This window comes from Oryctolagus cuniculus, chromosome 18, assembly GCF_964237555.1.
Source record: "Oryctolagus cuniculus chromosome 18, mOryCun1.1, whole genome shotgun sequence".
NCBI lineage: Eukaryota > Metazoa > Chordata > Mammalia > Lagomorpha > Leporidae > Oryctolagus > Oryctolagus cuniculus.
The window spans coordinates 3,560,626-3,584,469 of record NC_091449.1 but is presented as its reverse complement, the minus strand read 5'-3'; the positions used below and the strand labels follow the sequence as shown (position 1 = coordinate 3,584,469).

The following is a 23,844-nucleotide window of genomic DNA, read 5'->3' as shown; positions in this document are numbered from 1 at the left end:
TGTTGGCCAGGGCAGGGTGGGCGAGGCCTCAAGGAGCTGCCCAGAGCTCCGGAAGTGTGGAAGGCAGGGCTTTGGGCAGGGGCTGAGCCTGGGGAGAACGCTTAGGGAACAGCTCAGGGCCCAGCAGGCCACTGGAAGACAGGTGTTAATCCAGCTGTGTGCTAATTAACCGTCGCAACAGCAGGCAGCAGTGAGGGGCGGTCACCTACAGGGTTGCTCGTTGGACGGCTGTTGGTTGTTGGCTGTTAGGTTGCTGTTGGGATGCGCACAGGGCAGGGAGTCATTTGAGGGTCGTTTGACCCCTGCACCAAGCCACACCTGAAACCCCACCCCAAGATCTACTGTGGGACTTTGAGATTACAGAAGCCAATAGTGTCTCCTTTCTGTCACGTAGAACTGAAAGAAGGCCAGCGCCGCGGCTCACTAGGCTAATCCTCCACCTAGCGGCGCCAGCACACCAGGTTCTAGTCCCGGTCGGGGCGCCAGATTCTGTCCCGGTTGTCCCTCTTCCAGGCCAGCTCTCTGCTGTGGCCCGGGAGGGCAGTGGAGGATGGCCAAAGTGCTTGGGTCCTGCACCCCATGGGAGACCAGGAGAAGCACCTGGTTCCTGGCTTTGGATCAGCGCAGTGCGCCGGCTGCAGCGCGCCGGCCGCGGCGGCCATTGGAGGGTGAACCAACGGCAAAAGGAAGACCTTTCTCTCTGTCTCTCTCTCTCACTGTCTACTCTACCTGTCAAAAATAAATAAATAAATAAATAAATAACTGAAAGAAGCTGATCAATTGCCGTATGTGACCTTGCAAAATAAAAGACGAGAGAGGGAGAGAGAGAGAGAGAGAGAGAGAGAGAATCTTCCATCTGCTGGTGCACTCCCCAAATGGCTGGGCCAGGCTCAAGCCAGGAGCCAAGAGCTCCCTCCAGATCTACCACGCGAGTGGCGGGCCCAAGTACTTGAGCCATCTGCTGCCTTCCTGGTCACGTCGACAGGAAGCTGGGTCAGAAGCAGAGCCGCTGGGGCTTGAACCAGCACCTGATGTGGGCTGCCGTCATCACAAGCAGTGGCTTACCATTTATGTCTTTATTTAAAGATTTATTTATTTGCTTGAAAGGCAGAGTTACAGAGAGACAGAGGCAGAGAGAGCGAGAGCGAGAGGTCTTTCAACTGCTGGTTCACTCCCCAAATGACTATAATGGCCAGAGCTGAGCTGATCTGAAGCCAGGAGCCAGGAGCTTCCTCCAGGTCTCCCACGTGGGTGCAGGGTCCCAAGCACTTGGGCCATCTTCCACTGCTTTCCCAGGCCACAGCAGAGAGCCGGATTGGAAGTGGAGCAGCTGGGACTCGAACCAGCAACCATTTGGATGCCGGCACTGCAGGCAGAGGCTTAGCCTACTGCGCCACAGTGCCCGGCCCTGAATCTGGATTTTAATTATATTCCTGAGATCCCTTTCTTTTTCCTCCGCTTTTCCCTCGTGGCAAAACACACACGACACTGGATGCCTCTGAAGTGTGCAGTCCGGCGGTTCACGCCCCTGAAAGGGAGCGGTCGCTGCCCGCGCCTCTGGCCTGCGCCGGCTGCATGGTCTCCAGGTCACTCAGTGCTTGGGGAGGTGGGGGTGCCCGTCGCTGGCTTCCAGCTGCGCAGTGCGGAGATTTGGAGTGCAGGCTTGCAGTCCCACGGCGCGGTGTGGACTCTGGGCCGGTTCTGTGGCCTCTGTGAGCCTCACTTAGCTCCTCTGCAGAGGGGGCCCAGCGCCCGCCCCTCCCCCACAGCAGGACCTGCACAGTGAGGGTGGGTGTCAGGCCTCCTCAGGCTCCGTGAGCGACCAGGAAGGAATCCCAGCCTCTGCAAGGGAGGATTTCAGACAAGGATCAGGCCCTGAGCGAGTGAGTCAGTGTGCCGATTTCCAGCATGGCTTGTGTCTCGTGTCCAGAGATAGAGACAGAGAGGGACAGAGAGAGACAGATCAAGACAGAGAGGGAGAGAGAGACAGAGAGAGAAGGAGAGAGAGACACAGAGGGGGGGGGAGAGAGACACAGAGAGAGATTGAGACAGAGACAGAGAGATCGAGACAGAGAGAGAGGAGGGGGGAGAGAGACAGAGAGGGAGAGAGAGACAGAGAGGGAGAGACAGAGACAGAGAGAGAGGAGGGGGGGGAGAGACAGAGAGGGAGAGAGAGGGAGACACAGAGACAGAGAGGGAGAGAGATTGAGACAGAGAAAGAGACACAGAGAGATCGGGGCAGAGACGGGGGGGGGAGAGAGAGAGAGAGAGAGGGAGAGACAGAGACAGAGAAAGAGAGAGAGAGAGGGAGAGAGACACACAGAGAGAGATTGAGACAGAGACAGAGAGGAGAGAGACGGGGGGGAGAGACACAGAGATTGAGACAGAGACAGAGAGAGAGATCGAGACGGGGGGAGACAGAGAGAGACAGAGAGGGAGAGAGAGACAGAGAGAGATCGAGGCAGAGACAGAGAGGAGAGAGAGACAGAGAAAGAGACACAGAGAGAGATTGAGACAGAGACAGAGAGAGAGGGAGAGAGACAGAGAGAGAGATTGAGACAGAGAGAGAGAGAGAGGGAGAGACAGAGAGAGACAGAGAGGGAGAGAGAGAGACAGAGAGGGAGAGAGACAGAGAAAGAGAGAGAGAGGGAGAGAGAGAACGAGAGATCGAGGCAGAGACAGAGAGGAGAGAGACAGAGAGGGAGAGAGACACAGAGAGAGATTGAGACAGAGAGAGAGAGGAGAGAGAGAGAGAGGGAGAGAGACACAGAGAGAGATTGAGACAGAGAGAGATTGAGACAGAGACAGAGGAGGGGGGAGAGAGACAGAGAGAGACAGAGAGAGGGAGAGAGGAGAGAGAGAGGGAGAGAGGAGAGAGAGAGAGACAGAGAGAGGGAGAGAGAGAGAGGGAGAGAGAGACAGACAGAGAGAGAGACAGAGAGAGACTCCTCCACTGGCTCACCCGCCAAATGGCTGCAACGGCCAGGGCTGGGCCAGGCCAGGCCAAGATCCGGGGCCTCCCTCCAGGGCTCCGCTCGGGTGGTAGGCGCCCTCCCTGCTGCCCCTGGGGTGTGCATTAGCAGGGAGCCTCCGGGGGAGCGGAGTGGGTGCCCCACCTTGGCAGCCTGATGGGGGGATGCAGGTGGCCCGAGGGGCTGTCCTACCGACGGGGGGGGGGACTCTCCTGGACAGTGCCACCCTCTGGGAGGCCCCCTGCCCTTCCCGCGGAAGGCTGCCTCTCCCCCCGCCCCCCAGCTGATGGCCCAGTGAGGTGCAGCCGCGACCACCCTGCTCCGTCTGTCTGCTCTTCGGACCCAGGGCTGCAAGAAGTCAGGTGGCCAGGTCCCTTGCCGGCTGCCAGCGCAGGCCCTGGCCAGGGTGGGAGGTGTGGCCGCCCTCAGCCGGAGGGGCCTAGGTCGGGGCTCGGGTTCGATTTGGGAGGCGAAGCGGGGGGGGGGGGGTGGGGACAAAAGGGAGGGCAGCTGGGCGCCGAGCTCGCGGGTTCTCTGAGGCCCACCCAGCGGAGCGCCCGGAAGCCGCGGCCCCTCCCCAGGGTGGTCGCGCGCGCAGCCCCCGACGCACCCCCAAGCGCGTGCTCTGCGCCCCGCATTGTTCCGGGCGCACGACCGAGGAGGCTGGAGTGGAAACAAAGGGACCGATCGATAACCTCGGCGCCCCCGGGGTGCAGGCCGGGCGGTGATCCCCGCGGGAGCGCCCCCCGCCCCCGTCTCCGGGCGCGGGAAAGCCCCAGGGAGCGCTAGCCGGGCTCTCGGAGCCCAGAGGGGTGACCAGCGGCAAGACGGCGAGGGAGTTCTTTGTAATTCGCAGAACTGTCAATAAAGTTTTGTCGCCCTGGCAACCGCAGGCCTCGCGGGGCGGGGCCTATGGAAGTGCGCGCGCATTCGCTGCCTTCCCGCCCCTTCGCCAAGCCGTCCCGGCTTTCTTGCTCCGGTGGCTGAAGGTTTCACCGGAGACAGAGGACGGGACCGGGGTGGGGGGGGAGGGGGCCGCGACTCTGTGGTGACGAGCGGAGAGCTTAGCCAATGGAAGGATGCGGTGTCCCAGGACCAGCCAATCCGACGCGACTTCTGGAGCGGGCAGAGCCCGCCCTCTTTCCTCTTGAACCTGAATAACCCGACCCCGTGTGAGTTCCGCCCAGAGCGACGGCACTTTCGGCCAATGAGGGCATCGGCTTCTGGCAGTCGAGGAGGGGGCGGAGACTCAGGTCTCCACGGCAGCGGCTGAAGGACAGCAGCGTGAGCCACTGGCAGCAGTTGGCGGCGCCCGTCCGGAGCGCGGGTGTGGTGGGGTTTTGTCGGGGCACTGAAGGGGGCCGCGCGGGGTGGGGCGAAGTGAGACTCGGCCAATGGAAGCGGCGCAAGCTCCATAGCAACGCAGGAGTGACGGTGAGCTCGGCCAGTGTGAGGCCGCAGTGGCTGTGCGGGGCGGTCCCGGCGGGGCCGACTGGAGGCGCGGTGACCGTGTCTGACGAGAGCTTGGAGGAGGCAGTGGGAGGTGGTGGCGGCTGCAGCGCGGGCGCCTGAGGAGGAGGAGGAGGAGGAGAAGCGGGTGAGGGGCGGCGCGGGGCCCGACCTCCGAGCCCCCTCACGGCCCCCGCCCCGCGCCGCCTGGCTCCCAGTCGCCCCCACCCCGACTGCCCCCCGTCCCGCCCGGCCCCTCCTCGTGTCCAGGCGCCCACGTCTCCTGTCCCCCCGGAGGGCTTTGCCCTGTGGTCTCCCACGGAGGCCTCTCCCGGACACCGCGCTCACCCCCCGCTGCTCCCCGTGCGCCCCCCGAGTCCCACCTGCAGCCCCAGCGCCCGAGCCGACCCCTCACACGGCTGCCCGCACGCAGGCCCTGGCCTTGCGGACAGAGCAGGCCTCCCCGCTCCCTCGGGGCCCTCTGCACACCCTGAGCCCGCTCGCCCGCCTCTCCTGCACCCCGGGCCTCTGCCTGGCCCCTCGCCGCCTGCCCCGGCCCCCGCGCCTGTCTAGTTCTTGTCTGGACCCACTGCCTCCCTCCGGCTCCCGCCTCGCCGCAGGTTCACCCCGACTCCGCCTGTGGCCCCCGGGCTCTCTCCCCGCCATTTCTGGCCGCTCCCCCCTTGTTCCGGTCCACCCGGACGGCAGGGCCCAGGGGGCCCGAGGCCCCGGCGTGGGTGCACAGCCGGAGGCCGTGTGGGGCTGGTTGTTTGTTTCAACTCCATTTGTCTCTGCTCGCTGTTTTGTTTTTTTGACCTGTTCCGTCCCCCACCCACCCCCGGCCCGGCCGCTTTTGTCCTGTGAGCCCCCCCCCCCCATCCTTGCAGCCGGAGCAGGTGCTGGAATCCTTCCCTCCTCCCCCGGCTCCTGGCCGCCTGGGGCTTCACCGGGACCCTCGGCGACCACTCCCCAAGGGCTCCTGCGGGGAGGGGGCGGGACCGGGACCGGGAGAGTGGGGTGGGGGCGCGACAGGCCGGAAGCTGGACTCCCGCTGACTCGGACCTGCTGCCGGCCCAGCCTTTAGAGTCCTCCCGACTGCCCCTGGCCCGCGGGGACTGGCTGCTGCGTGTGCGTGCGTGTGCGCGCGCGCCGGCCGCCGAGCTGGGGGGCCGGAGGCGCTCGCGGCGCCCGCCTCCCCCGGGCCCGCCCGCCTCTGCACTTGTTGCTTCTCCCCGCCGGGAGCCGGGGGAGCCCGCGCTCAGCCTCGCTTTTCTCCCCGTGTGCAGATGAGGAGACCCAGGGCCCGCCAGAGTGGCGCCCGGCTCCTGAGCGGCCCCGAGCGGCGGCAGGCCCGGCCCCCGGGGTCCCTGCTCTCCGCCTGGGACAGCATGGTCCCTGGGCACCATGGGGCCCGACAGAGTGACAGCCCGGGAACTGTGCGAGAATGACGACCTGGCCACCAGCCTCGTTCTCGACCCCTACCTCGGCTTCCGCACCCACAAGATGAACGTCAGGTGAGGCCGGCGGCCGGGCGGGCGCCCCGCCCCTCGCCCCGGGCCCGGAAGGCCCTGGGACCCAGGCGTGCCCTCTCCCCCAGCCCTGTGCCCCCCCTGCGGCGACAGCACTACCTGCGCTCGGCGCTGGAGGCCTTCCTGAGGCAGCGCGACCTGGAGGCTGCGTACCGGGCCCTAACGGTGGGAGGCTGGATGGCCCACTACTTCCAGAGCCGGGGCCCGCGGCAGGAGGCTGCCCTCAAGACCCACGTGAGGGAGCCCTCCCCACCCCCACCCCGTGTCCACCCCCCCCCCGGGGGGGCCCTGACTCCCTAGCCCCTTGGGACCGCCCGAGGCGAGCCTGGAGCATCCTGGGAAGGAGTGGGGGGCCTGTTCCCTTGACAGCTGAAGCAGAGCCGGGGCGGCCCGTCAGCCCCTGCCCCTCACCCCCCAGGTGTACCGGTACCTGCGCGCCTTCCTGCCCGAGAGCGGCTTCACCATCCTGCCCTGCTCGCGCTACTCCATGGAGACCAACGGGGCCAAGATCGTGTCCACTCGGGCCTGGTGAGTGCACAGCCCGCGGGGCCGGGCAGCGGACTCCGCCTGCGGCCCACCCCAGCCCCGGCCCCCGGCTCCCGGCTCCCGGCCCCCGGCCCCCGGCCCCCGGCCCCCGCTCACAGCCCCGGCCCCCGGCTCACGGCCCCGGCTCACGGCCCAGCCCCAGCCTCGGCTCACGGCCCGGCCCCTGGCCCCGGCCCCAGACCCTGCTCACGGCCCCGGCTCACGGCCCAGCCCCAGCCTCGGCTCACGGCCCGGCCCCTGGCCCCGGCCCCAGACCCTGCTCACGGCCCCCGCTCACGGCCAGCCCCTGGCCCCAGCCCCGGCTCACGGCCCGGCCCCGGCCCCGCAGGAAGAAGAACGAGAAGCTGGAGCTGCTGGTGGGCTGCGTGGCCGAGCTGCGGGAGGCCGACGAGGGGCTGCTGCGCGCCGGCGAGAACGACTTCAGCATCATGTACTCCACCCGCAAGCGCAGCACGCAGCTGTGGCTGGGCCCGGCCGCCTTCATCAACCACGGTGAGGTGGTGAGGCGGGCCTGCGGGGCCGGCGTCCCGGCCGCGGCCCTGCCCTCCCCTCGCTCACCGGCCTCTCTTTTCTCTTCCTCCGCCCCCGCCTGGCTGCAGACTGCAAACCCAACTGCAAGGTGAGCGCCGTGGCCTGCCGGAGCCGTCTGAGGCTGTCCCGAGGCCGTCCGAGGCGGCGGGGGCTTCGCTGGGCTGCGGGAGGGTCAGGGCCGGCCGAGCCGCAGACAGAAAGGGGTCCACGCCCGGGAGCACTAAGTGCAGCGGACCAGCGTGGCAGCCTGGGGCCGGGTGTCCGAGGGTCTCGAGTGGCCGAAGGCAGCAGCGGACAGGCGCTGCGGGCTGCTGGGCCCAGCAGGTTCCTGGGAAGCGCTCGGTGCAGGGCAGGAGGCCACGGCGTGGCCGGGCGCGAGGGGGGGGAGGGTCTGACCCCAGGCAGGGCCCCGGCAACAAGAGGACGGGGGTGTGAACGGCCCCGACCCCTTCCAAGTGGGGAGAGTGGTTCCCAAAGGCCCCGGCCTCAGGGAAGGGGCGGAGACTGGGTGGACGAGGGGGCGGAGCCTGGCCCAGGGAGCGGTCACTCCGCCGGCCGCCAGGAGTTCAGGGCAGCTCAGCGCCGAGGGGCGGCCCCCCAGTTTGTGCCTGCAGACGGGAACGCGGCCTGCGTGAAGGTGCTGAGGGACATCGAGCCGGGGGACGAGGTGACCTGCTTCTACGGCGACGGCTTCTTCGGCGAGAAGAATGAGCACTGTGAATGCTACACCTGCGAGAGGTGCGCGGGGTGGGGGCTGGGGTCCCGGAGCTGCGGACGGGCCAGGCCGAGCCTGCTGGGGCCCCGCCCCAGCCGCTCCCGTGGTCCTCTCCGCCCGCTTCCCGCCCCCCAGGAGAGGCGAAGGAGCCTTCCGGCTGCGGCCCAGGGAGCCGGAGCCGCCCCCACACCCCCCGGACAAGTACGAGCTCCGGGAGACCAAGCGGCGGCTGCAGCTGCAGCGAGGCCTGGAGAGCGGCCCCGGGGCCTGCGCGCACGCGGCCCCGCTGCGCCGCCGCCGGGACCCCCTCTGCGGTGAGCGGCCCCGCCCCCGCCCCGCCCCGCCCCCGCGGCAGCCCGCCGGGCCCTGCTGATGCGCCTGTCCCTGTCCCTGCAGCCGCCTGCCAGCCCCTGCGTCTGCACAGCCCGCGCCGGGACGCCTCGCCCCTCTGGCTGCACTGGCTGCCGCAGCTCCAGCCCCGGGCCCGCCCGCGGAAGCGCCGCCGGCCGCGGCCCCGGCGGCCCCCCGTGGCGCCCCCGCTCCCTGCCGCCTGCGTCTCCCTGCACCGCTGGGGGGGCTGTGGCCCTCGCTGCCGCCTGCGAGCCGAAGCCCTGGTGGCTCTGGGGCCCCCTGCCCGAGCCTGCTGGGGCCCCCGGCAGGACTGGCACTGGGCCCGGCGCTACGGGCTGCCCTCCGTGGTGCGCGTGGATCTCAGCCGCCTGGCCCCGGCCGCGCCGGCCACCCGTGTCCCCGCGGAGACGCCGGGCCCCACCCCCATCCCCAAGCAGGCCCTGGCCTTTGCCCGCTTCTCCCCACCCAAGCGCCTGCGGCTGGTGGTCAGCCATGGCTCCATCAACTTGGACGTCAACGGAGACGCGTCCTGATGGGCGGAGCAAGAGGCCCGAGACAGGCGGAGGGAGGGGTCTCCCGGGGTCCTCCAGCAGGAGCCCTGAGCCTCTGTGAAGGAGCTGACCCCCCTGGGCCCGGCAGAGCTCCGGCCTGGAGGGGGCTCCTCTGGACGCCCTCCCACCCAGGGATCTGGTCCCTGACCCTTTGTCACTGCTGACCCCTGAGCCGCCCCCACCCTGCGGGGAGCCCTGGCCGCTTGCTGCCCTCCCTCCCCCGCCCCCACCTCAGGACTGCAGGAGCCACCCCCCCCTTGAGCCCCTTCTTCCCCGGGGAGCAAAGCCATAAGGGGTGGGGGCCACCCGTGGCGTCTCCTGGCCCAGGCCCCGAGGGGAGGTGGGACTGATTTTTTGGGTGCCCCCACGGGGAGTGGGTTTGCTCTGCAGCTGTCTGAGGTTGGGGGGACGGTGTGGGGAGGGGTGTCTGGGGGGGCACGTCTTCCTCGCTGCCCCCCGTGGGTCTCAGGGAGGCCGGGTGCGACCTCATCTTTCTCATGGTGCTATCCCTGGTGCTACTGGGGTGTGGGGGCTGCCTCCCCTCCCCCACACCAGAACGGGGTATGTTGGGGGATTGGAAGCACTTGAACTTTTTATTTTATTAAAGCCTTGTTATAAGCAACCCCCTCGGAGGTCTCTGGTCTTATGTTGCGGTGGGATGGGGGACCCGGAGGTGCGGGGTCTTGGGAGGGTGCTGGGGCTCGAGACACAGGGAGGTGCAGGGTCTTAGGAGGGTGCCGGGGTCTTGGGAGGGTGCCAAGGCTCGAGGGGTCGGGGAGGTGCGGGGTCTTGGGAGGGTGCTGGGCTTGAGGGACGGGGAGGTGCAGGGTCTAGGGAGGGTGCCGGGGTCTTGGGAAGGAGAGGTGCAGGGTCTTGGGAGGGTGCTGGGCTCGAGGGGACGGGGAGGTGCGGGGTCTAGGGAGGGTGCCGGGGCAGTAGATTGTGGTGGAGAGGATCCCCTGTTTTCCAGGTGAGGTGACGCAGAAGCACAGACTTGCCCAAGGCCTCGTGGAGACAAAGGCCCCACCCCCACAGGGCCCAGTGGGGACAGGTAGGGGGGCCCCGGCCTGCACAGGTGCAGGCCTGTGCCCTGTGCCAGCCGATGGAGGCCGTGAACCCTCACCGCTGTCCGGCTCTGGCGCAGTGTCTCCTGACTCGAAGCTGTGTTTGATGAAGCCGCTCGCTCTGTGGACGGTCAGTGGGCGTGTTCTGGGTCCTGCGGCCGCCTTCTCCGCCCCTGGGTATCTCGCAGACTGTTCACTGAGGCCGCCTGGACCTGAGCAGCTCACGCAGCCTATGGGGTTTCCCCTCTTCCCCCGGGCCCTGTGTTGGGACCCCTTCCTGGAGCTGGTGGAGGCGAGACATGGCAGTGCTCATGGGAACGGGGAGTTGGGCCACAGTTGAGCATAGGAACTTTTTTCCATTAAGTTCATTTACATGGGGCTGGGCTGTGTGGCAGAGGTGGAGTCACCGCTGTGATGCCAGCATCCCAGGTGGCAGTGCCGCTGTGCGTCCCGGCTCCTCTGCTTTCTGTCCAGCTGCCTGCCAATGCTCCTGGGAAAGCAGCCAGTGATGGCCCAAGTGCTTGGGCCCCTGCCACCCACGTGGGAGACTGCAGCTCCTGGCTCCTGGCTTCAGCCTGGCCCAGTTCCAGCTGTCAGAGACATTTGTAGAGTGAGGCAGCGGATAGATGACCTATCCGTTTCTCTCTTTATGACTTGAAATAATAATAATAATAGATACTGCCTGAAGTCCCGCTTGGGGCCAGAGCTGCCCTTAGCGAGGGGGGGGGGGGGGGAGCCACTGGCTAGAATGATTCAGGGTTATAGGGAGGGAGCCACACGGTGCGTAGATCGAGGACAGTCCAGGAGGGGCGGGTGCACCTGCCCCAGGCCTCCGCTGCATCTGCAGAGCCCACCTTGACCCCTGGGTACCACAGGAAGTGCAGGAGCTCAGGGCGGCACCCACCAGGTAGTGGTGCCCAGAGGATGTCTGTGCAACTGGGCTCGGCGTCATGGACTCACCACAGCGGCTCAGAGAGGGGCAGTGCATGGGGCTCAGGCACCTATCCTGCCTGGGGGCGGGGGGGGGGGGGAGAGGGCGGTGGCCACAGGCAAAGGGAGTGGAAAAGAAACCGGAAGTCAGGCGAGAAAGGCGGCTGAGCCCGCGGGGGTGTGGCATGCTCTCAGACTTGGACAGGGGCGGAGCGCTCCCGGACTGGTAGATGAGGTCATCCCGGGGCTGCCCGTCCAGGGCCTCCGGGTGTCCAACACGCTGACTTCAGGACTGCAATTGTCTCTCTGGACACAGCCCCGTGCAGCGGTTAGAGAACTCGTCCCAGCCACGCGGCTCTGCGAACAGACGTGAACCCTTCTCAGAAGTGGCCCAGACTCATGGGATCCAGGAGGCCGCGGCTGCAGCGCCTGGGAGCTGCGGGACGGGACAGCGGGGGCTGCGTGGGGAGGGGGAGGAGCGGAAGCCCGGCCTGGGGTTTGAGCACAGGGTGAATGGCGGTGCAGCCCGTGTGGCTCTGCCCGAGGGGCTGGGTAGGGGAGTGGGAGTAGGGGGAGCCCCAGCTGCTGACCCGGCAGCTGCTCTGAGCGACACTGGGGTCTCAGGAGGTGGCCACTGCAATGCAGGTGGGGGGAGGTGATATGGGAGAGGTGGTGACAACCACGGAGCAGGAAGTGAGGTGGCTGGGGCCCAGCCCTTGGCTGTGTGTGTGTGTGTGTGTGTGTGTGCGCAAATGTGTATGTGTGTATGTATGTGTGTGGGGGGGTGTTCAGGAGCAGCAGGTGCTGGGAGGAGACCTGGTGGTGGTGGAGGAGGGGCTAGTGGGCCCGGGAGGGAAAGGAGGAGGCTGGCCCCCGTGGGGAGGAAGTGGGCCCGGGCCCTGCCCAGGTGTGTGGCCCTGGCTGGACAGTGCCTGGGTGCCCGTCCCAGCCCTGGGCCATCAGCCTCCCCGTGTGACTCAGCCCTTGCCGCTCCCTCTGTGGATAGCCACAGCCTAGAGCAGCCCTGTGTCACACAGGCCCTGACCCCAGCACGGCCTGTGGGGGTGGGCAGCGGGCAGGTGGGGGGCAGGGGCGAAGCCTGTCATCTGAGCTCCCGCCCTCTGCCCCAGTCTCCTGATAAGCGGACTCAGGTTACAGCTGGGGAAACAGGGTTAGTCATGGTCACGGCTGAACCCTGGGGTTGAAGAGCATCTTCCAGGAGCCCCTCCCCCGCCCCAGGTGGGAGGCAGGACCAGGCCAGGGTCCACTCCTGGACCGGGAGAGGCAGCGTTGCAAGGGGCGCCTGCGGCAGGACCTGGCCCTGCTGTGCCTGCCGGGATGAAGGGCCAGGCCTCGGGTCATCCTGCAGCCACTCAGCCGCAGAACCCAAGGGACCTGCGTTGGGGGGGCACTGGGGCGCAGGGGCGGCAGGTGAGGGGGCCACGGAGCCCAACGGGCAGCGGGCAGGACGCACAGCTAGGGAGGCAGCAGTGGTCAAAGAAGACCCTCCCCGGCCCTGGACCCTGGGAGGGCTGGGCTGGCTGCGGGGAGGGGCTGAGTGGCGGGCCTACTGGGGACACTGGGTGCCAGTGGGTGGGCCAGTGTTGGGGCCCCCACCTGCTGGGTCTGCACGCGCCTGCCGCATGCCCGGCGCCCCATAACGGACGACAGCAGGGGCAGCCAGGGCACGCATTAAGAGCCATCAGCAGCAACGTAACTTTATTTGCGGTTTGGAGGTTGGGGAGCGGGGTGAGGTAGGTCACCGCGGCCGGGGGCGGGGGGGGGTGTCTCCGGGGCCGGTGCCCCGGAGGAAGCCGCGCTCCGCAGTCAGATTTTGCCGGCGAACGTCCCGTTTCTGAGCTGCTCGTTCCAGCGCTGCACCTGCCGAGGCGGCGAGCGGGGGGGCGCGGGCTCAGCCTGGGCCCGAGCCCCCTCCCGCGCCCGCCCCCGGCCCGGCGCTGCCCGCGCCCGCTCACCCAGCTCATGGGGCACAGCGAATGGTACACGCGGTAGTAGTACTCGCAGGGCTGCGGGCTCTTGCCGCGGCGGTGCGCGTTCTTGACACAGCGGTGGAAGTCTGCGGGGGCCGCGGTCACAGCCAGCCACGCCCACTCCGGGTGGACACGCCCCCGGGCCGCGCGCCCCAACCGTCTCCCCGGGCCTCCAGGTGGGGCTCCCCCCAGCCCAGCGCGCCAGGCCTCACCCAGAAAGTTCTGGTAGCAGTTACGGGTCTGGTTCTGGTTGGGGAAGCGCGGGTCGAAGGGCGGCGTTGTCCATTTCCCCCTGGGCACCTTCGGGGCGCTCTCGTTCACCATCCACGGAGGCGGCAGCTCCTGCGGGGCGGGAGGGGGCTCCGTGGGGCCTAGGGGGCGCCCGCCCCGCTCCGACCACCCACCCGCCCGGCTCCGGACCGCCCCTCTCGCCCTGGCCCCGGCCCCCGGCGTGCTGCCCTCCCCTCACCAGACTGACAGCAGGGCGGCGGAGCTTCTGGCTCCCGGGACGCGAGTGGCGGCGCAGGGGAGGCCGTGGACCGCGACCCTCGCTGGAACGGCTGGAACGCGCCCCCTCGCGCCCCCCGCCGCGCGTGGTGACGCCCCCTCGGGGCCCCGCGCGCGCCCACACACAGGCACGGAGGCGGGGCTTCGGCCGAGTCTCAGATTCGGGCTTTTAATCTGCGCGAAGCTGGCGGCCCCGCCGGCTCTCCCGCCCCGCCCCCGCCCCCCAATGTACAAATGTGCGCACTGACAGCTCTGGCCTCTGCCGGGTGGACAGCGCCCCCGCCCGGCGCTCGCAGCGCTCGGCTTCCAGCCGGGGTGCACAGCCCCCTGGGGACCTGTGGGGAGGAGGAGAGAGTGGGGAGGGGGTGCATCGGGGCTCCTAGGACACCCCCAGCCCTACATCGCCCGGCCTCCAGGGTCTCGGGGCGGGGGAGGGGTACCTGACCAAGCTGAGCTCTGCTGGTCAGTTTGCCGGCTGAGGTTGAGCCCCTGCATCCTGCTACTCAAAGCGCAGAGACCGCTTGGTGCTGCGGGAGAGAGAAGCCAGAGGGGGCCGCAGCTGCGGGCCGGCCGGCTGCGTGCGTGTGCGTGTGCGTTTGCTGGGTGCAGAGCCCCGAGCGCCATGAACGAGGGCGGGCTCTGGACAAGAGCAAGCAAGGGCTGGAACCTGGGCGCGTGGCTCTGGGCCCCCGGCCTGTCCTCCCTGCACAGCTGAGGGCTTGGGAGGAGCGGGGCCGCCCCCTGTCGCCCGGGCGCCGTCACTGCTCTCACGGGGGCCCCGAGTGCATTCCCAAGGCTGAGTGGCAGCCGGCTCGCGCTGCCTCCAGGAGGGTCTCATCGCCCTAAGAACGCCCCAACCCGCTCGCAGCCGCTCCCCCAACTCCTCCTCCACCCCCCGCCCTGCCCTGCCTGGACATCTCTGCCTGGCTCCGTTCCTTTTCTTTTTAAATGTTCTTTATTTTTATTTCAAAGGAGACAGAGAGAGACATCAGCAACAGCCAGGGCTGGGCCAGCGCTGAAGCCAGGAGCCAGAACCCGATCCGCGTCCCCCCACCTCCTGGGGTGGGTGGCACCCAAGTCCCTGACGCCATCACCCGCTGCCTCCCAGGGTGTGCTTTAGCAGGACGTGGGAACTGGAAGCAGAGGCCGGATATGGGGCGCAGAGGTCCCCAGGGGCACCTTAGCCCCTGGGGGGTAACGCCTGCCCCATCTGGATCCTAACGCTGGCACAGGGCACTGGCCTCTCCATCCTTACCACACCACCTCCGTGCCGATACATCCACAGGCCCCTCCTCGTCCTCACCGCCTTCCTCGGGGAGCACCGGGCTCCCTGCTGCCTGCCGTCCTGCCGCGCCTCCCACTCTGGCCCTCTTTCCCTGGACACCTTGACCCCTGTCTGTCTTTGCCTCCACCGGCCTGCAGGGGACCCAAGCAGAGACCGAGGGCATCCCAGATCCCTGCCCGGAACTCCCAGGGGCAAACAGCCTGCGCAGAGGTCCGGATCCTTCGGGAACTGCTCCCCTAGGGGGCAGCGTTGAGGCGCAGTGGTTAACCCCCCCTCCCCCCCAGCGTGTGGCTTCCAGTCCCAGGTGCACTGTTTCCTCTCCAGTTCCCTACTAATGCGTCTACCTGGGAAAGGGCAGCAGCAGATGGCCCGAGGACCTGGCTTACTACCACGCACCTGGGAGACCCTGAAGGAGTTCCTGACTCCGGCTTCCACCTGGCCCAAACCTGGCTGTTATGGCCAGCTGGGCAGTGACCTGTGTGTGTCCCCCACTGCTGCCAGTGGTGGCCGCATCCCCCGGGGCTCCGGCCACCCTCAGCGTCCCGATGCCTCCACCACCTCCCTATGCCCAAGCCACCGTCATCTCCCACCCAGGGTGTGGCAACAGCCTCCCCCTTCCTGTCCGCCACATAAACTAAGTCCCCCCATTCTGCCCTGCACCCCCCAGCTTGCTCAGTCGGAGGCCGTCCTACCGCGTCCCACACGACGGAGCCACCTGGCGGCTCCTGTGACTGCACCAGGACCCCAGGCGCTCACCCCTAGCCCCCGTGTCCTGCAGGGCTGCTCCCCCTCCCCTGTCCGGATGATCTCCTGGTTTCCCCCTCCCCTCTGTCAGGTGTTCCTAGACCCCCTGTGCAAGGCAGGATGTCTCTGTCCCCCACCGCCCCTGCCTCCACGGTCGCAGCCACACCCCTGCTGCCCGGTGCTACCCTCTGGCCCATGGCATACAGCAGAGGGGCCGGAGGGGCCCAGCCCCTCCGCCTCGCCCAGACGACGGAGCGTGCAGTACCTGGCTGAAGGGCGGAGATCTTCCTTGGGTACCGCCCCTTTTTTGGCCTCCTTCTCCCTCATCCTCTCCATCTCCAAGAGCACAGGCAGGAGGATTTTGGAGGACGACCCCATCTTGGCCAGCGGGGGTGGCTTCGGCGCCCTCCTGGGATCATGGGGTTTCCGCGGGCGATGCTGGGGCGCCTCGGACATGGTGTCCGCCCTGGTGGGGGGCGGCGCGAGGAGGGGCGGCTGCGGCAAGTCCTCCCAGCGCGTGGCGGGCAGAGGGATTGGAATCTGGGAGGAGGCGGTCATCCTGGGGCTGTTGGGGGTGGAGGCGGGCTGGGGGGGGCCCTTGGAGGGCTCGGCCCTGTCGGCCCCCCGCGGCATGCACTCCCTCCCCCAGGCGTGCACCTCCACCTGCTCCCTGACCACCACGGGCGTCCTCTCCAGCAAGGACAGCTGGCTGGAGCTGAAGGGCAGGGCGGACGCCTGGGAGGTCACGGAGAGCCAGGAGGGCATGGAGGCCACGGCGGGCCGCAGGTGCTGCTCCTTGGAGCTGGCCATGATCATCAGCTTGGCCAGGGCGAGCCCCTCCACGGAGAAGGGGCGGTTGTGCTCCTGGCGGGGCCCCTCGACGGCCAGCTCCCTGGTCTTGACCCACTTCTTGTGCTGCTCCACCTCCTTGGACTTCAGGCCGGGCAGCTCCACGACGGTCTCTTCCTTCGCCTGGTGGGCCCTGTCCTCGAACTTGCCCCGGCCCCGCAAGCCCTCCAGGGCGACCTCCCGGGTTTTGGTGACCAGGAACTCCTTGGACTGCTTCTTGGTGGTGGTGAAGGGCAGCTCCAGGGTGGTCGCCTGGGCCCTCATCTCCACCACGTCGGTCACCTGGGCCCCGACCAGCACCGCCGGCTGCGCTCCCTCCTGCAGCGCCTGCCCGGGGACCCCCGTGGGCAGCAGGGCAGCATCCTCGGGGGGCGCCCCCCACGCCGCGTGGGCGTCGGGAGCGCCCTGGTCCTGGGGAGGTGCGGACACAGCCTTCTGGGGTGACGCTTCTCTTGCTGGGGGAGGGGGGGTGCCGGCCCTCTGGGGGACGGCAGGTGCCAACGACGACGACGGGGCCTGCTGCGCAGGTGGGGCAGGCACGGCCAGGGCCTTCTTGGGCGACATGCCGCGGCGGATGGCTGGGGCTCTGTGGGGAAGACACCCAAGGGGGGTCTTCCGGCGTGGCGCAGGGACAGCAGCCGCTCTCTGGGAGACAGTTGGTGCCATGGAGGCCTTCTGGGACAGAGCGGGCGCCGCTGAGACCTTCCGGAATGGAGCATGCGGGGCGGGGGCCTTCCGGGGTGCAGCGGGCAGGACCGGGACCCTCTGGGACTGGTCCACGATGAACGGCGTCTTCCAAGGCGTGACAGGGGCAGAGGGGGCCTTCCGGGAGCTGGCCGGCCTGGCCTTGCCGCTGGGCCTGGGGAACGGGGAGTAGGACGGACAGAGGTGCGTGGCAGGGGGGCCGGGAGCCGTGCCCAGGGAGGAAGAGGACAGCGTGCTGGACTCGGGGTCCATGAGCTCCCCGATGTCCTGCTGCCACAGCAGCATGTCCAGGTGGTCGTAGGAGCCCGGGAAGGGGAAGACGGTGCTGTCCCCCAGGACGCAACGCGAAGGCGTGTCCAGGAGCCGCTGCTGCTTGGACGCTCTCTGGGAGTCAGGACTGCCAGCCTGCCAGGGACCCAGGGTCAGCGCGGGCGGCCCCCAGCCCCAGCCCCTCCTCCCCGGGCCCCCAGCCCCCATCTGCAGCTGGCCTTCTGCGAGGACTGAGCCGGGTTCACGGTGTTGGAGATGATGCTGAAGATGGTGCGGATGGTGATGCTGGCCTTTTCTGGGGGGCGGGGAGGGGGCGCCGTCTGAGCCCTTCGCCCCGGGACCCCACGGCCCGAGCCACATGGCGGGGGAAGGGGGTTGGTCTCACCGGACACGTGGATCTGGGTCTGAGACCTGTCTTCCCGGGCGTCCGGGAGGGACCTGTGGGGACAGCAGTGTGGGCCAGCGGCCCCAGCCCCCTCCCCAGCCCCGCCCCCGCGTGGCAGCCCACCTCTTCTCCACGGATTTTTTCTGAAAGTCGGCGTGCTCCAGCTGCGACCAGATGAGGGGCACAGAGTCGCCCACGGCCTGCGACTTGAACCTGCGCTTCAGCGCCTGGCAGCGGGCGCAGCAAGAGGGCGTCAGAGAAGGTGGCCTGGACCCCTCCTGCTCCCCCCCCCCCGGGACCAGCGAGGAGGGGCAGCCCACCTTGGCCTTCTTCTGTTTCTGAGATGTCACCGTCTTGTAAGGGAAGGTGGGCCCGGTGACTGTTTCTGGGAAGGGAGAGCGAGGCGGCAGGTCAGGGCCCTGGAGGGGTGGGGTGGGCGGGGCTCTGGGACAGCCCCCGGGGGGCTCACCTGTGTGTCCGCTGTAGCACTGGTTCTGTGGAGAAGCAGGCGGGAGGTCAGGAGGGGTCTGCCCTCGCCATTACCTACCCAGCCATCAGTCTGCAGACCCAGCCCCTCCCCTGACTCCTTCAGACCCCAGCCCCTCCTCCCTCAGACCCCCGCCCCGTTCCTGGGGACACTCCTGCTCCCCCTTCCCCGTGCAACCTAATCTGGGGGTCTCCAGGCCCTGCCGCCTCTGGGCTCTGTGGAGGGGGTGCCCCACCTGGAGGTGCCAGGTGGAGGCAGGCGCTGAGGCCAGGGACAGGTCCAGGGGGGGCGTGTGCAGGGTCCTGGGGGCCCAGGTGGTGGCAGGCTCCCGAAGCAGGTTGATCAGGCGGATCCAGCGGTCAAACAGGAAGCCCACCTCGTGGCCAGGGGCGTCCAGCTCCAGGTAGTAGTAGCGGCCAGTGACCAGCCGCAGCTTCAGGCGCCAGGTGGACAGGTCGTGGACGTAGAGGTGCACCAGGTCGAGTGGGATCATCCTGGGGGAGGCGGGAGACGGGTGGCTAGAGCAGCCGGCAGGGGAGGGGGCGGGCGGGGCGCGGGGGCCGCCTGGCACCTGGTCAGCACGAGGTTGGAGCTGTCCCTGCCCTGGGAGGGCTGAGCGATCAGCAGGATGTCCGGCAGCACCAGGCCGGGCAGCGAGGCGGCCACGCCCATGGTCAGCCTGTTGGTTCTGTGATGCAGGAACACGGGACCCCCGCGGTTGGTCACCTGGGGAGGCGGGGGAGAGTGGCTGGGACCACGCATTTCTCCAGCACCCCTCCACTGCTCCCCGCTGTGCCCCCTGCTGCCAAGACCCCTCCCAGGCCTTCTTAAAGCCTCCGCCCCCAACGGCCACCCCCATGGCGGGCTTCTCGCTGCCCCGCCCCTGCCCCCTCAGCCCCCGGGGCACAGGGAGCTGGGGACCTGCACAAAGTTACTCTCGAACATGGGCAGCGGGCGCAGGGGCAGGTACTCGCCCCTCTGGAGGGTCTTCTGCAGCTCGCCCAGAATGGGGACCCACTTCGGGGGGCCCTGGGGCAGCTCAAGGCGCTGGATGTTCCGCAGCCGCTTCATGCTGGTGGGGGGAGCGTGGGGGCCCAGATTTCCGGACCTGGGATCCCGGGGTGCTCCCACCCTTCTCCCGGCCCTACCCCAGCCCACAAGCCTGGGTTTCAGGGGTGTCAGGAGCTCTGCGGACACAGACAGTGGGACTTCCCCAGGGCTGGGAGACTCGGGACGAAGCCATGGCCCTGCGGGGGTGGACAGCACTGGCCTGGGGGAGGAGCCCCTGGTAGGGGGCTTTGTGACCTCATCGGACACACAGGGGACAGTTCCTGGGGACTCTCTGGGGGGCCGGGGGCTCCCTCCTCCCTCCCCCCGGGGCTTGGCCTGGAGTCTTGAGGGCTGGAGTGGGTGAATCAGAACCGGGCGCCCGGCTGGGCACCCCCGCCCCCAGGCCTCAACTCATGACAGCGCAGGGTCCTGGCAGAGTCTGGGCTGCTGTGACTAGCCAGCCGGGTCTGCAGGGCAGTCTCAACCCTGCCTGAGACCCAAACCTTCCCCAAGATGCCGAGACCCCGGGTCTGATGGGAGCGGGGCCCGGGCGGGGGCAGCCAGGCGCCAGTACAGGGTCGGTTCTGTCCATCCCCAGATGGGGTGGGGGGGCCCTCGGCCCTTCTGAGGGTTTCTGGGGGGGGTTGTTGAGGGAGGCCGGTATCATCGTTCTAAAAATAGTGTTTATTTATTTATTTTTTTTGGTAAGTGTCATGCAAAGTACACAGTGGTGGGAATGCTGGGAAATACAGACAAGCACACGCGACAGCAGTCAGCCCCGACCCCGCTCCCCGAGGGCGCCTCCTCCCGGCCCGCGTCGCAGGAGCAGGAGCCCAGGGGCGGCTCTCAGCGGACACCTGTGCGTCCCCAGCGGCCTCCCCTCTGGCTGGCCGGAGGCTGCTTCCCGTGCGCGGTCATCGCGAGCGTGAGCCGGCAGCTCTGCCCCACAGAGGAGCTTTGGTCAGCGGTGACCACCTGGGACCTCTAAGCGCTGACCGGCGACTCTGACAGCCACGCAGAGCTCGCTGGCCCCCAGCCAGTCTCCTCTGCCTTGGAGAAGCCGCCTGCAGGTGGACGACGTGTCAGACAAATTTAATTCCCTCCCACACACGTACAACACCCAGGCTTGCTTTGCCCTTCCCTCCCCACCCCAACATGGAAAAGTAATTGTTTAATAAATAAAATATGCTTCCCCACGCCCCACCCCCAGGCCCAGAGGGGTGGGGGCCAGGAAGATAACTGTGGACAAACTATCGGAGACCCAAGATCCTAGGATCCCGGGGCCTCCTCCTCCCACCCCATTCCCCTTCAATAAATAAGTATAAATAAGGCACAGATGTCCCCTTGCCCAGGTCTCCCGCAGGGACTCTAACTGGGGAGAGGTAATGGGGGAGGGGCGACCCCAGCCATCACCCCCCCGCCCAGTGCCAAAATAAATAAATAAATAAGATCTGGCTTCGAAGCACGATGCGGCCCCGGGCCCAGTCACAGCCGGGTCTTCAGCAGCAGCAGCCCTCGCACGGCCCAGTCCAGGGTCAGGTGCAGCCCTCCGAGGATGGCATGGGCCGCCCTGATGCCGCCCCAGGCCGAGGCGGGCGGAGCCAGGGGGGGCGCCGGCGGGTCTGGCGGTGCCTGGGGCAGGGCCAGGCGGGACATCTGTCAGGAGGAGGGGACAGGAGGTCAGCCAAGGACAAGGGGCCCGTGTCTGGCGTGGGGGTGCGGTATTGCAGGTGGACATCCGGGGCTGGGGCTGGGGCTGCAGAGTCACTGGGCCCTGGTGCTGGATTTCAGGGAGTGCCTGGGGTCAGGCCCTGGATCTCAGGGCTGGCGTCTCGAGGAGCAGGCACTGGACTCACGGCCAAGGCCTCAGAGCCGGAGCTGGCATCTGAGGCCCAGGGCCCCTGGGGTCAGGCCCAGGCGCTGGGAATCTACGGATTTTCCGTCTCCGAAGGGTGTGGGGTCTTACAGACTCACAGTTTGGGATCTGGGGCCTCAGGGTTTCAGATGTTGGGAGCAAGACAGGGGCTCGGGGCCTGGGAGTCTTGGCTCTGAGGGCCCGGGGTCTGTGGAGCGGGGCCAGGCCCTCGCCGTCTGAGTCTGGGCCCTTGAGGCGTCAGGATCCCAGGGCTGGGGTCAGCACCAAGGGTTTCGATGTCTCAGGGCCAAGTCTGGGGGCAAGGGTTTGGATTGCTGGGACTTAGGGCCTCCAGGGAGCTGGGGTGCAAGCCTGTGGCTTCAGGATGGGCAGCTTTGGCCTCAGAGTCTCCGGAGCTGGGATTTGGGGACCACGAGAGGACGGACTGTGGGGTCTCAGGTCTCCGGTGGAGGCTGGGAGGTTAGGGCCTGGGGCCTCGGGGCCACAGGATCTTGGTGACATGGGGTGGTCCAGCTGGGTCTAGGGTCTGGGTCTCAGGTGTCGAGGTGGGGGGCCTGGGGTTTCTAGGCCTGGGGTGAGGGTTGGGGTCGGGACCTACCAGCAGCTGCAGCCGGCGCAGCAGCCGGTCCAGCCGGGCCTGCAGGGCGCCCAGCTCCGGCTCCAGGGTCTTCAGGGAGGTGCCCCCTGCCCTGCGCAGCCACTGCACGTGCCGCAAGTAGGAAAGCAGATCGGCTCGCAGCCTGGTCAGCACCCCTGGGAGCTGGGGACCGGGACGCGGCGGTGTCAGGGTGCCTGCTGGAGGCCTGCTTGTTCCCCCTCCTCCCCGGTGACCTCACCCCTCCACCGCCTGCCCCCCACCTCCACCCCTGCCCTTACCTGCAAGGCTCCCAGTGCCCCTGCGCTCATGGCCAGGGTGGGCAGGGAATCCAGGTTGTGGTCCCCTTCGGCGGGGAACTTGTCTTTCTGCAGGGCGGGGGGGGGGGGGGGAGAAGCGGTGAGGGGACCGTGCCCGCCCTCAGGCTCCCTCCATCCCCTGCCACTCCCGGAGCCCAGAACCTGCCAGAACCCACCCCCCCACACCCCCCACCCCCCACCCCCCCCCCGCGCAGTCATTCCGGCTCTGCCCCAGGCCCACGCCTCCAGTCTCCTACCAGCTGCGCCGTGAGCTGCCGGGTATCCGCCAGGAGCGAGCGGGTCAGGAGCACCGTGCTGTCCAGCTCCGCCCGAGGGTCTGGGGATGCTCGGGGAGGGCCAGGAGGTGGGCCCGGGGCAACAGCTCTGTGTGGCCACAGGCTCAGCACGACCAGGACCAGGCGGCCAACACCTGGGGCAGGAGGAGCAGGGAGCTGTCAGGACTGACTCCCGGGTCCGGGCAGCAGGGCTGGGGGCCCAGACTCCCCGGTCTGAGCCAGGGGGAGCCTGAGACAGGAGTGGCTGGAGGTCCTGAGTCCCAGGGTGGAGCTCCCCCGGGCAGGTCGAGGGCCAGGCGGGCTGCCCTCTCCCTCCCAGGCTCTGGCCGCCCCGCCCGTCGGAGCAGACGCGGCCCGGGGCGGGTAGACGGGCCGGGCGTCTCCCGTCCGCCCCCGGACGCCGGAATCTGGGCCCCGGGGCGGGGCACGAGGGGGGAGGCACAGGCCAGAACCTGCCCCCTCCCCGGGCCCCGGAGCCGGAGCCGGGCTGGGCGCGGGGAAGGAGCCAGGGGCCGGGGGCCGCGGCCCGGAGACTGCGGCCCGCCTCCGCGGGGCCGAGCCCCCGAGCCGGCCCCTCCCGGCGAAGGCGGCCGGGCGCACCTGGGCGGGGAGGCCGGGGCCCCGCGCACAGCCGGAGCCGCCGAGCCGGGACGCGAGCTCGGGGCGCGGGGGCTGCGGCCCGCCCCCTGCCCGGCCGCCCATCCCCCGCTGCCCCGCCCACCCCGGCGGCCGCCAGCCAATCAGCGCCCCCCGGGCCGCCCCGCTCTTATCACACCCCCAGCCCGCCCCCTGGTCCGCCGCCGTCCGTCCGTCCGTCCGCCTGCCGCAGCCGTCCGGTTCTCGGGAGCGCCGGGTCCGCGTCCCTGTCTCTCAGCCCTCGCTGGCGGCGGGCCGCGCTCGCTCCCGGGCTTGCTCGCAGCGCCTCTGGGCTCTGTGCCTCAGTTTCCCCGTCCCGGGGGTCTGCTTCGCCCGGCGCCCTCTGGGGTTCGCCGCCAGCCTCTGCCCGTCCCCCGGCGGGCCCTGTCCCCTCGCCCCTCTCCTCTCGGCCCCCACCTTGCCGGCTTCTCCCCTTGCCTGTGCCTGGCTCTCCTGGATCCCCCCCGCGGTGTCTGCTCCCCGCCTTCCTCCTCCTCCTCCTCCCACCCCATGAACTTGAACCAACTTACAGTTCATGTCCCCACAGGGCCAGGGGTTCCTAGGGCAGGGGCAGGGAGCTGGGGGCCTTTAACCCTTCCCTGTCCGCGGCCTGGGGAGGGGAGGCATGAGCTGCGGCAGGAGGGCCGCGGCAGTGAGGGAGTGTGTGTGCCTGGGGGGTTATATAGGGGGCCGGGGCGGCGGGCGGGGGGCAGGCGGCAGGGGAGGGCGGCCTGACACATCCTGACTCACCCTCCCTGCCTGCCTTTTCCATTCAGACCCAGCCGGCTCTCGCAGGGCTCACGCCGCCGCTCGGAGGAGGGCACGGAAGAAAAAGTTGGAAAAGTTGAAAAGGGAGGGGGGGTGGTCGGAGAGAGGCTGGTGAGGTCATTGGCGTCCCCTCCCTCCACCTCCACGGTCGGGGCAGACACACACATGGCTCTGGAGCTGGGGCCTCGCTGTGGGTGGGGGGTCTGGCTGGACCAGGACGGGCGGAGAGGGAGATGGGGAGGCAGAAGAGAGGCATGCGGGGCGGGGGGGGGGGGAGGCAGAGGCGCGAGGGAGAGATGGAGAGACTGAGACATCGGTGAAGAGAGTGGTTCAGCGAGAGGAACAGAGACCCAGAGAGTTGGGTGGGGGCAGCCGGGGAGACGCAGGGGAGAAGCGGGGCACGGAGTTCGCTGGGCAGGCTTGGGGAGTGGTCCTGGGGGTGGGAGCCGACAGAGAGGCTCTG

General features: G+C 68.6%; 4 protein-coding genes across 9 annotated transcripts; 1 reads left to right on the top strand and 3 right to left on the bottom strand.

Moving 5' to 3' along the window:
• Positions 1-4,271: 4,271 nt before the first annotated feature.
• Positions 4,272-9,266, top strand: KMT5C (lysine methyltransferase 5C). Of its 4 annotated transcripts, XM_070063635.1 has the most exons (9): positions 4,428-4,569; positions 5,708-5,935; positions 6,019-6,184; positions 6,369-6,478; positions 6,825-6,988; positions 7,096-7,115; positions 7,629-7,765; positions 7,878-8,056; positions 8,139-9,266. In XM_070063635.1, exons 2-9 carry the CDS (start codon positions 5,826-5,828, stop codon positions 8,624-8,626), a joined length of 1,374 nt encoding a protein of 457 aa, XP_069919736.1. In that variant the 5' UTR covers positions 4,428-4,569; positions 5,708-5,825; the 3' UTR covers positions 8,627-9,266. The 4 variants fall into 4 exon arrangements, with proteins under 4 accessions (XP_069919735.1, XP_069919734.1, XP_069919736.1 ...); XM_070063634.1 differs by lacking the exon at positions 4,428-4,569 and adding an exon at positions 4,272-4,406 and having other exon boundaries at positions 7,629-8,056; XM_070063633.1 differs by having other exon boundaries at positions 4,427-4,569; positions 7,629-8,056.
• Positions 9,267-12,340: 3,074 nt separating this feature from the next.
• COX6B2 (cytochrome c oxidase subunit 6B2) lies at positions 12,341-13,277 on the bottom strand. 2 transcript variants are annotated; one of them, XM_070063632.1, is made up of 4 exons: positions 13,108-13,277; positions 12,842-12,971; positions 12,615-12,715; positions 12,341-12,519 (listed from the first exon to the last, which is right to left on the bottom strand). In XM_070063632.1, exons 2-4 carry the CDS (start codon positions 12,951-12,953, stop codon positions 12,466-12,468), a joined length of 267 nt encoding a protein of 88 aa, XP_069919733.1. In that variant the 5' UTR covers positions 12,954-12,971; positions 13,108-13,277; the 3' UTR covers positions 12,341-12,465. The 2 variants fall into 2 exon arrangements, with proteins under 2 accessions (XP_069919733.1, XP_069919732.1); XM_070063631.1 differs by having other exon boundaries at positions 13,099-13,228.
• A 63-nt stretch (positions 13,278-13,340) lies between these two features.
• On the bottom strand, positions 13,341-19,155 carry GARIN5B (golgi associated RAB2 interactor family member 5B). Of its 2 annotated transcripts, none has more exons than XM_070063629.1 (11): positions 18,783-19,155; positions 18,433-18,587; positions 18,238-18,355; positions 17,844-17,868; positions 17,695-17,759; positions 17,498-17,601; positions 17,375-17,427; positions 17,208-17,284; positions 15,431-17,124; positions 13,577-13,663; positions 13,341-13,471 (listed from the first exon to the last, which is right to left on the bottom strand). In XM_070063629.1, the coding sequence occupies exons 1-10, from the start codon at positions 18,930-18,932 to the stop codon at positions 13,636-13,638; spliced, it is 2,469 nt and encodes an 822-aa protein (XP_069919730.1). In that variant the 5' UTR covers positions 18,933-19,155; the 3' UTR covers positions 13,341-13,471; positions 13,577-13,635. The 2 variants fall into 2 exon arrangements, with proteins under 2 accessions (XP_069919730.1, XP_069919729.1); XM_070063628.1 differs by having other exon boundaries at positions 18,097-18,355; positions 18,783-19,153.
• Positions 19,156-19,574: 419 nt separating this feature from the next.
• Positions 19,575-23,274, bottom strand: IL11 (interleukin 11). Its single transcript, XM_051831108.1, has 5 exons — positions 23,144-23,274; positions 21,939-22,111; positions 21,664-21,750; positions 21,386-21,547; positions 19,575-20,567 (listed from the first exon to the last, which is right to left on the bottom strand). Exons 1-5 carry the CDS (start codon positions 23,148-23,150, stop codon positions 20,397-20,399), a joined length of 600 nt encoding a protein of 199 aa, XP_051687068.1. The 5' UTR covers positions 23,151-23,274; the 3' UTR covers positions 19,575-20,396.
• Between the last annotated feature and the right edge of the window lie 570 nt (positions 23,275-23,844).

Coding starts and splice junctions, on each gene's coding strand:
- KMT5C (XM_070063634.1), top strand. CDS start 5,826: ATGGGGCCCGACAGAGTGACAGCCCGGGAACTGTGCGAGAATGACGAC. Junction 6,479..6,824: donor ATCGTGTCCACTCGGGCCTG/GTGAGTGCACAG, acceptor CCGGCCCCGCAG/GAAGAAGAACGAGAAGCTGG. Junction 8,057..8,138: donor CCGCCGGGACCCCCTCTGCG/GTGAGCGGCCCC, acceptor CTGTCCCTGCAG/CCGCCTGCCAGCCCCTGCGT.
- COX6B2 (XM_070063632.1), bottom strand. CDS start 12,953: ATGGTGAACGAGAGCGCCCCGAAGGTGCCCAGGGGGAAATGGACAACG. Junction 12,716..12,841: donor CTGCTACCAGAACTTTCTGG/GTGAGGCCTGGC, acceptor CGGCCCCCGCAG/ACTTCCACCGCTGTGTCAAG. Junction 12,520..12,614: donor CGCTGTGCCCCATGAGCTGG/GTGAGCGGGCGC, acceptor CCGCCTCGGCAG/GTGCAGCGCTGGAACGAGCA.
- GARIN5B (XM_070063628.1), bottom strand. CDS start 18,932: ATGAAGCGGCTGCGGAACATCCAGCGCCTTGAGCTGCCCCAGGGCCCC. Junction 17,602..17,694: donor AGAAACAGAAGAAGGCCAAG/GTGGGCTGCCCC, acceptor GCCCGCTGCCAG/GCGCTGAAGCGCAGGTTCAA. Junction 17,125..17,207: donor CGGCTCAGTCCTCGCAGAAG/GCCAGCTGCAGA, acceptor GGTCCCTGGCAG/GCTGGCAGTCCTGACTCCCA.
- IL11 (XM_051831108.1), bottom strand. Junction 21,751..21,938: donor GGCAGCTCACGGCGCAGCTG/GTAGGAGACTGG, acceptor CCCGCCCTGCAG/AAAGACAAGTTCCCCGCCGA. Junction 20,568..21,385: donor TGCGCCGGCTGCAGCTGCTG/GTAGGTCCCGAC, acceptor TCCTCCTGACAG/ATGTCCCGCCTGGCCCTGCC.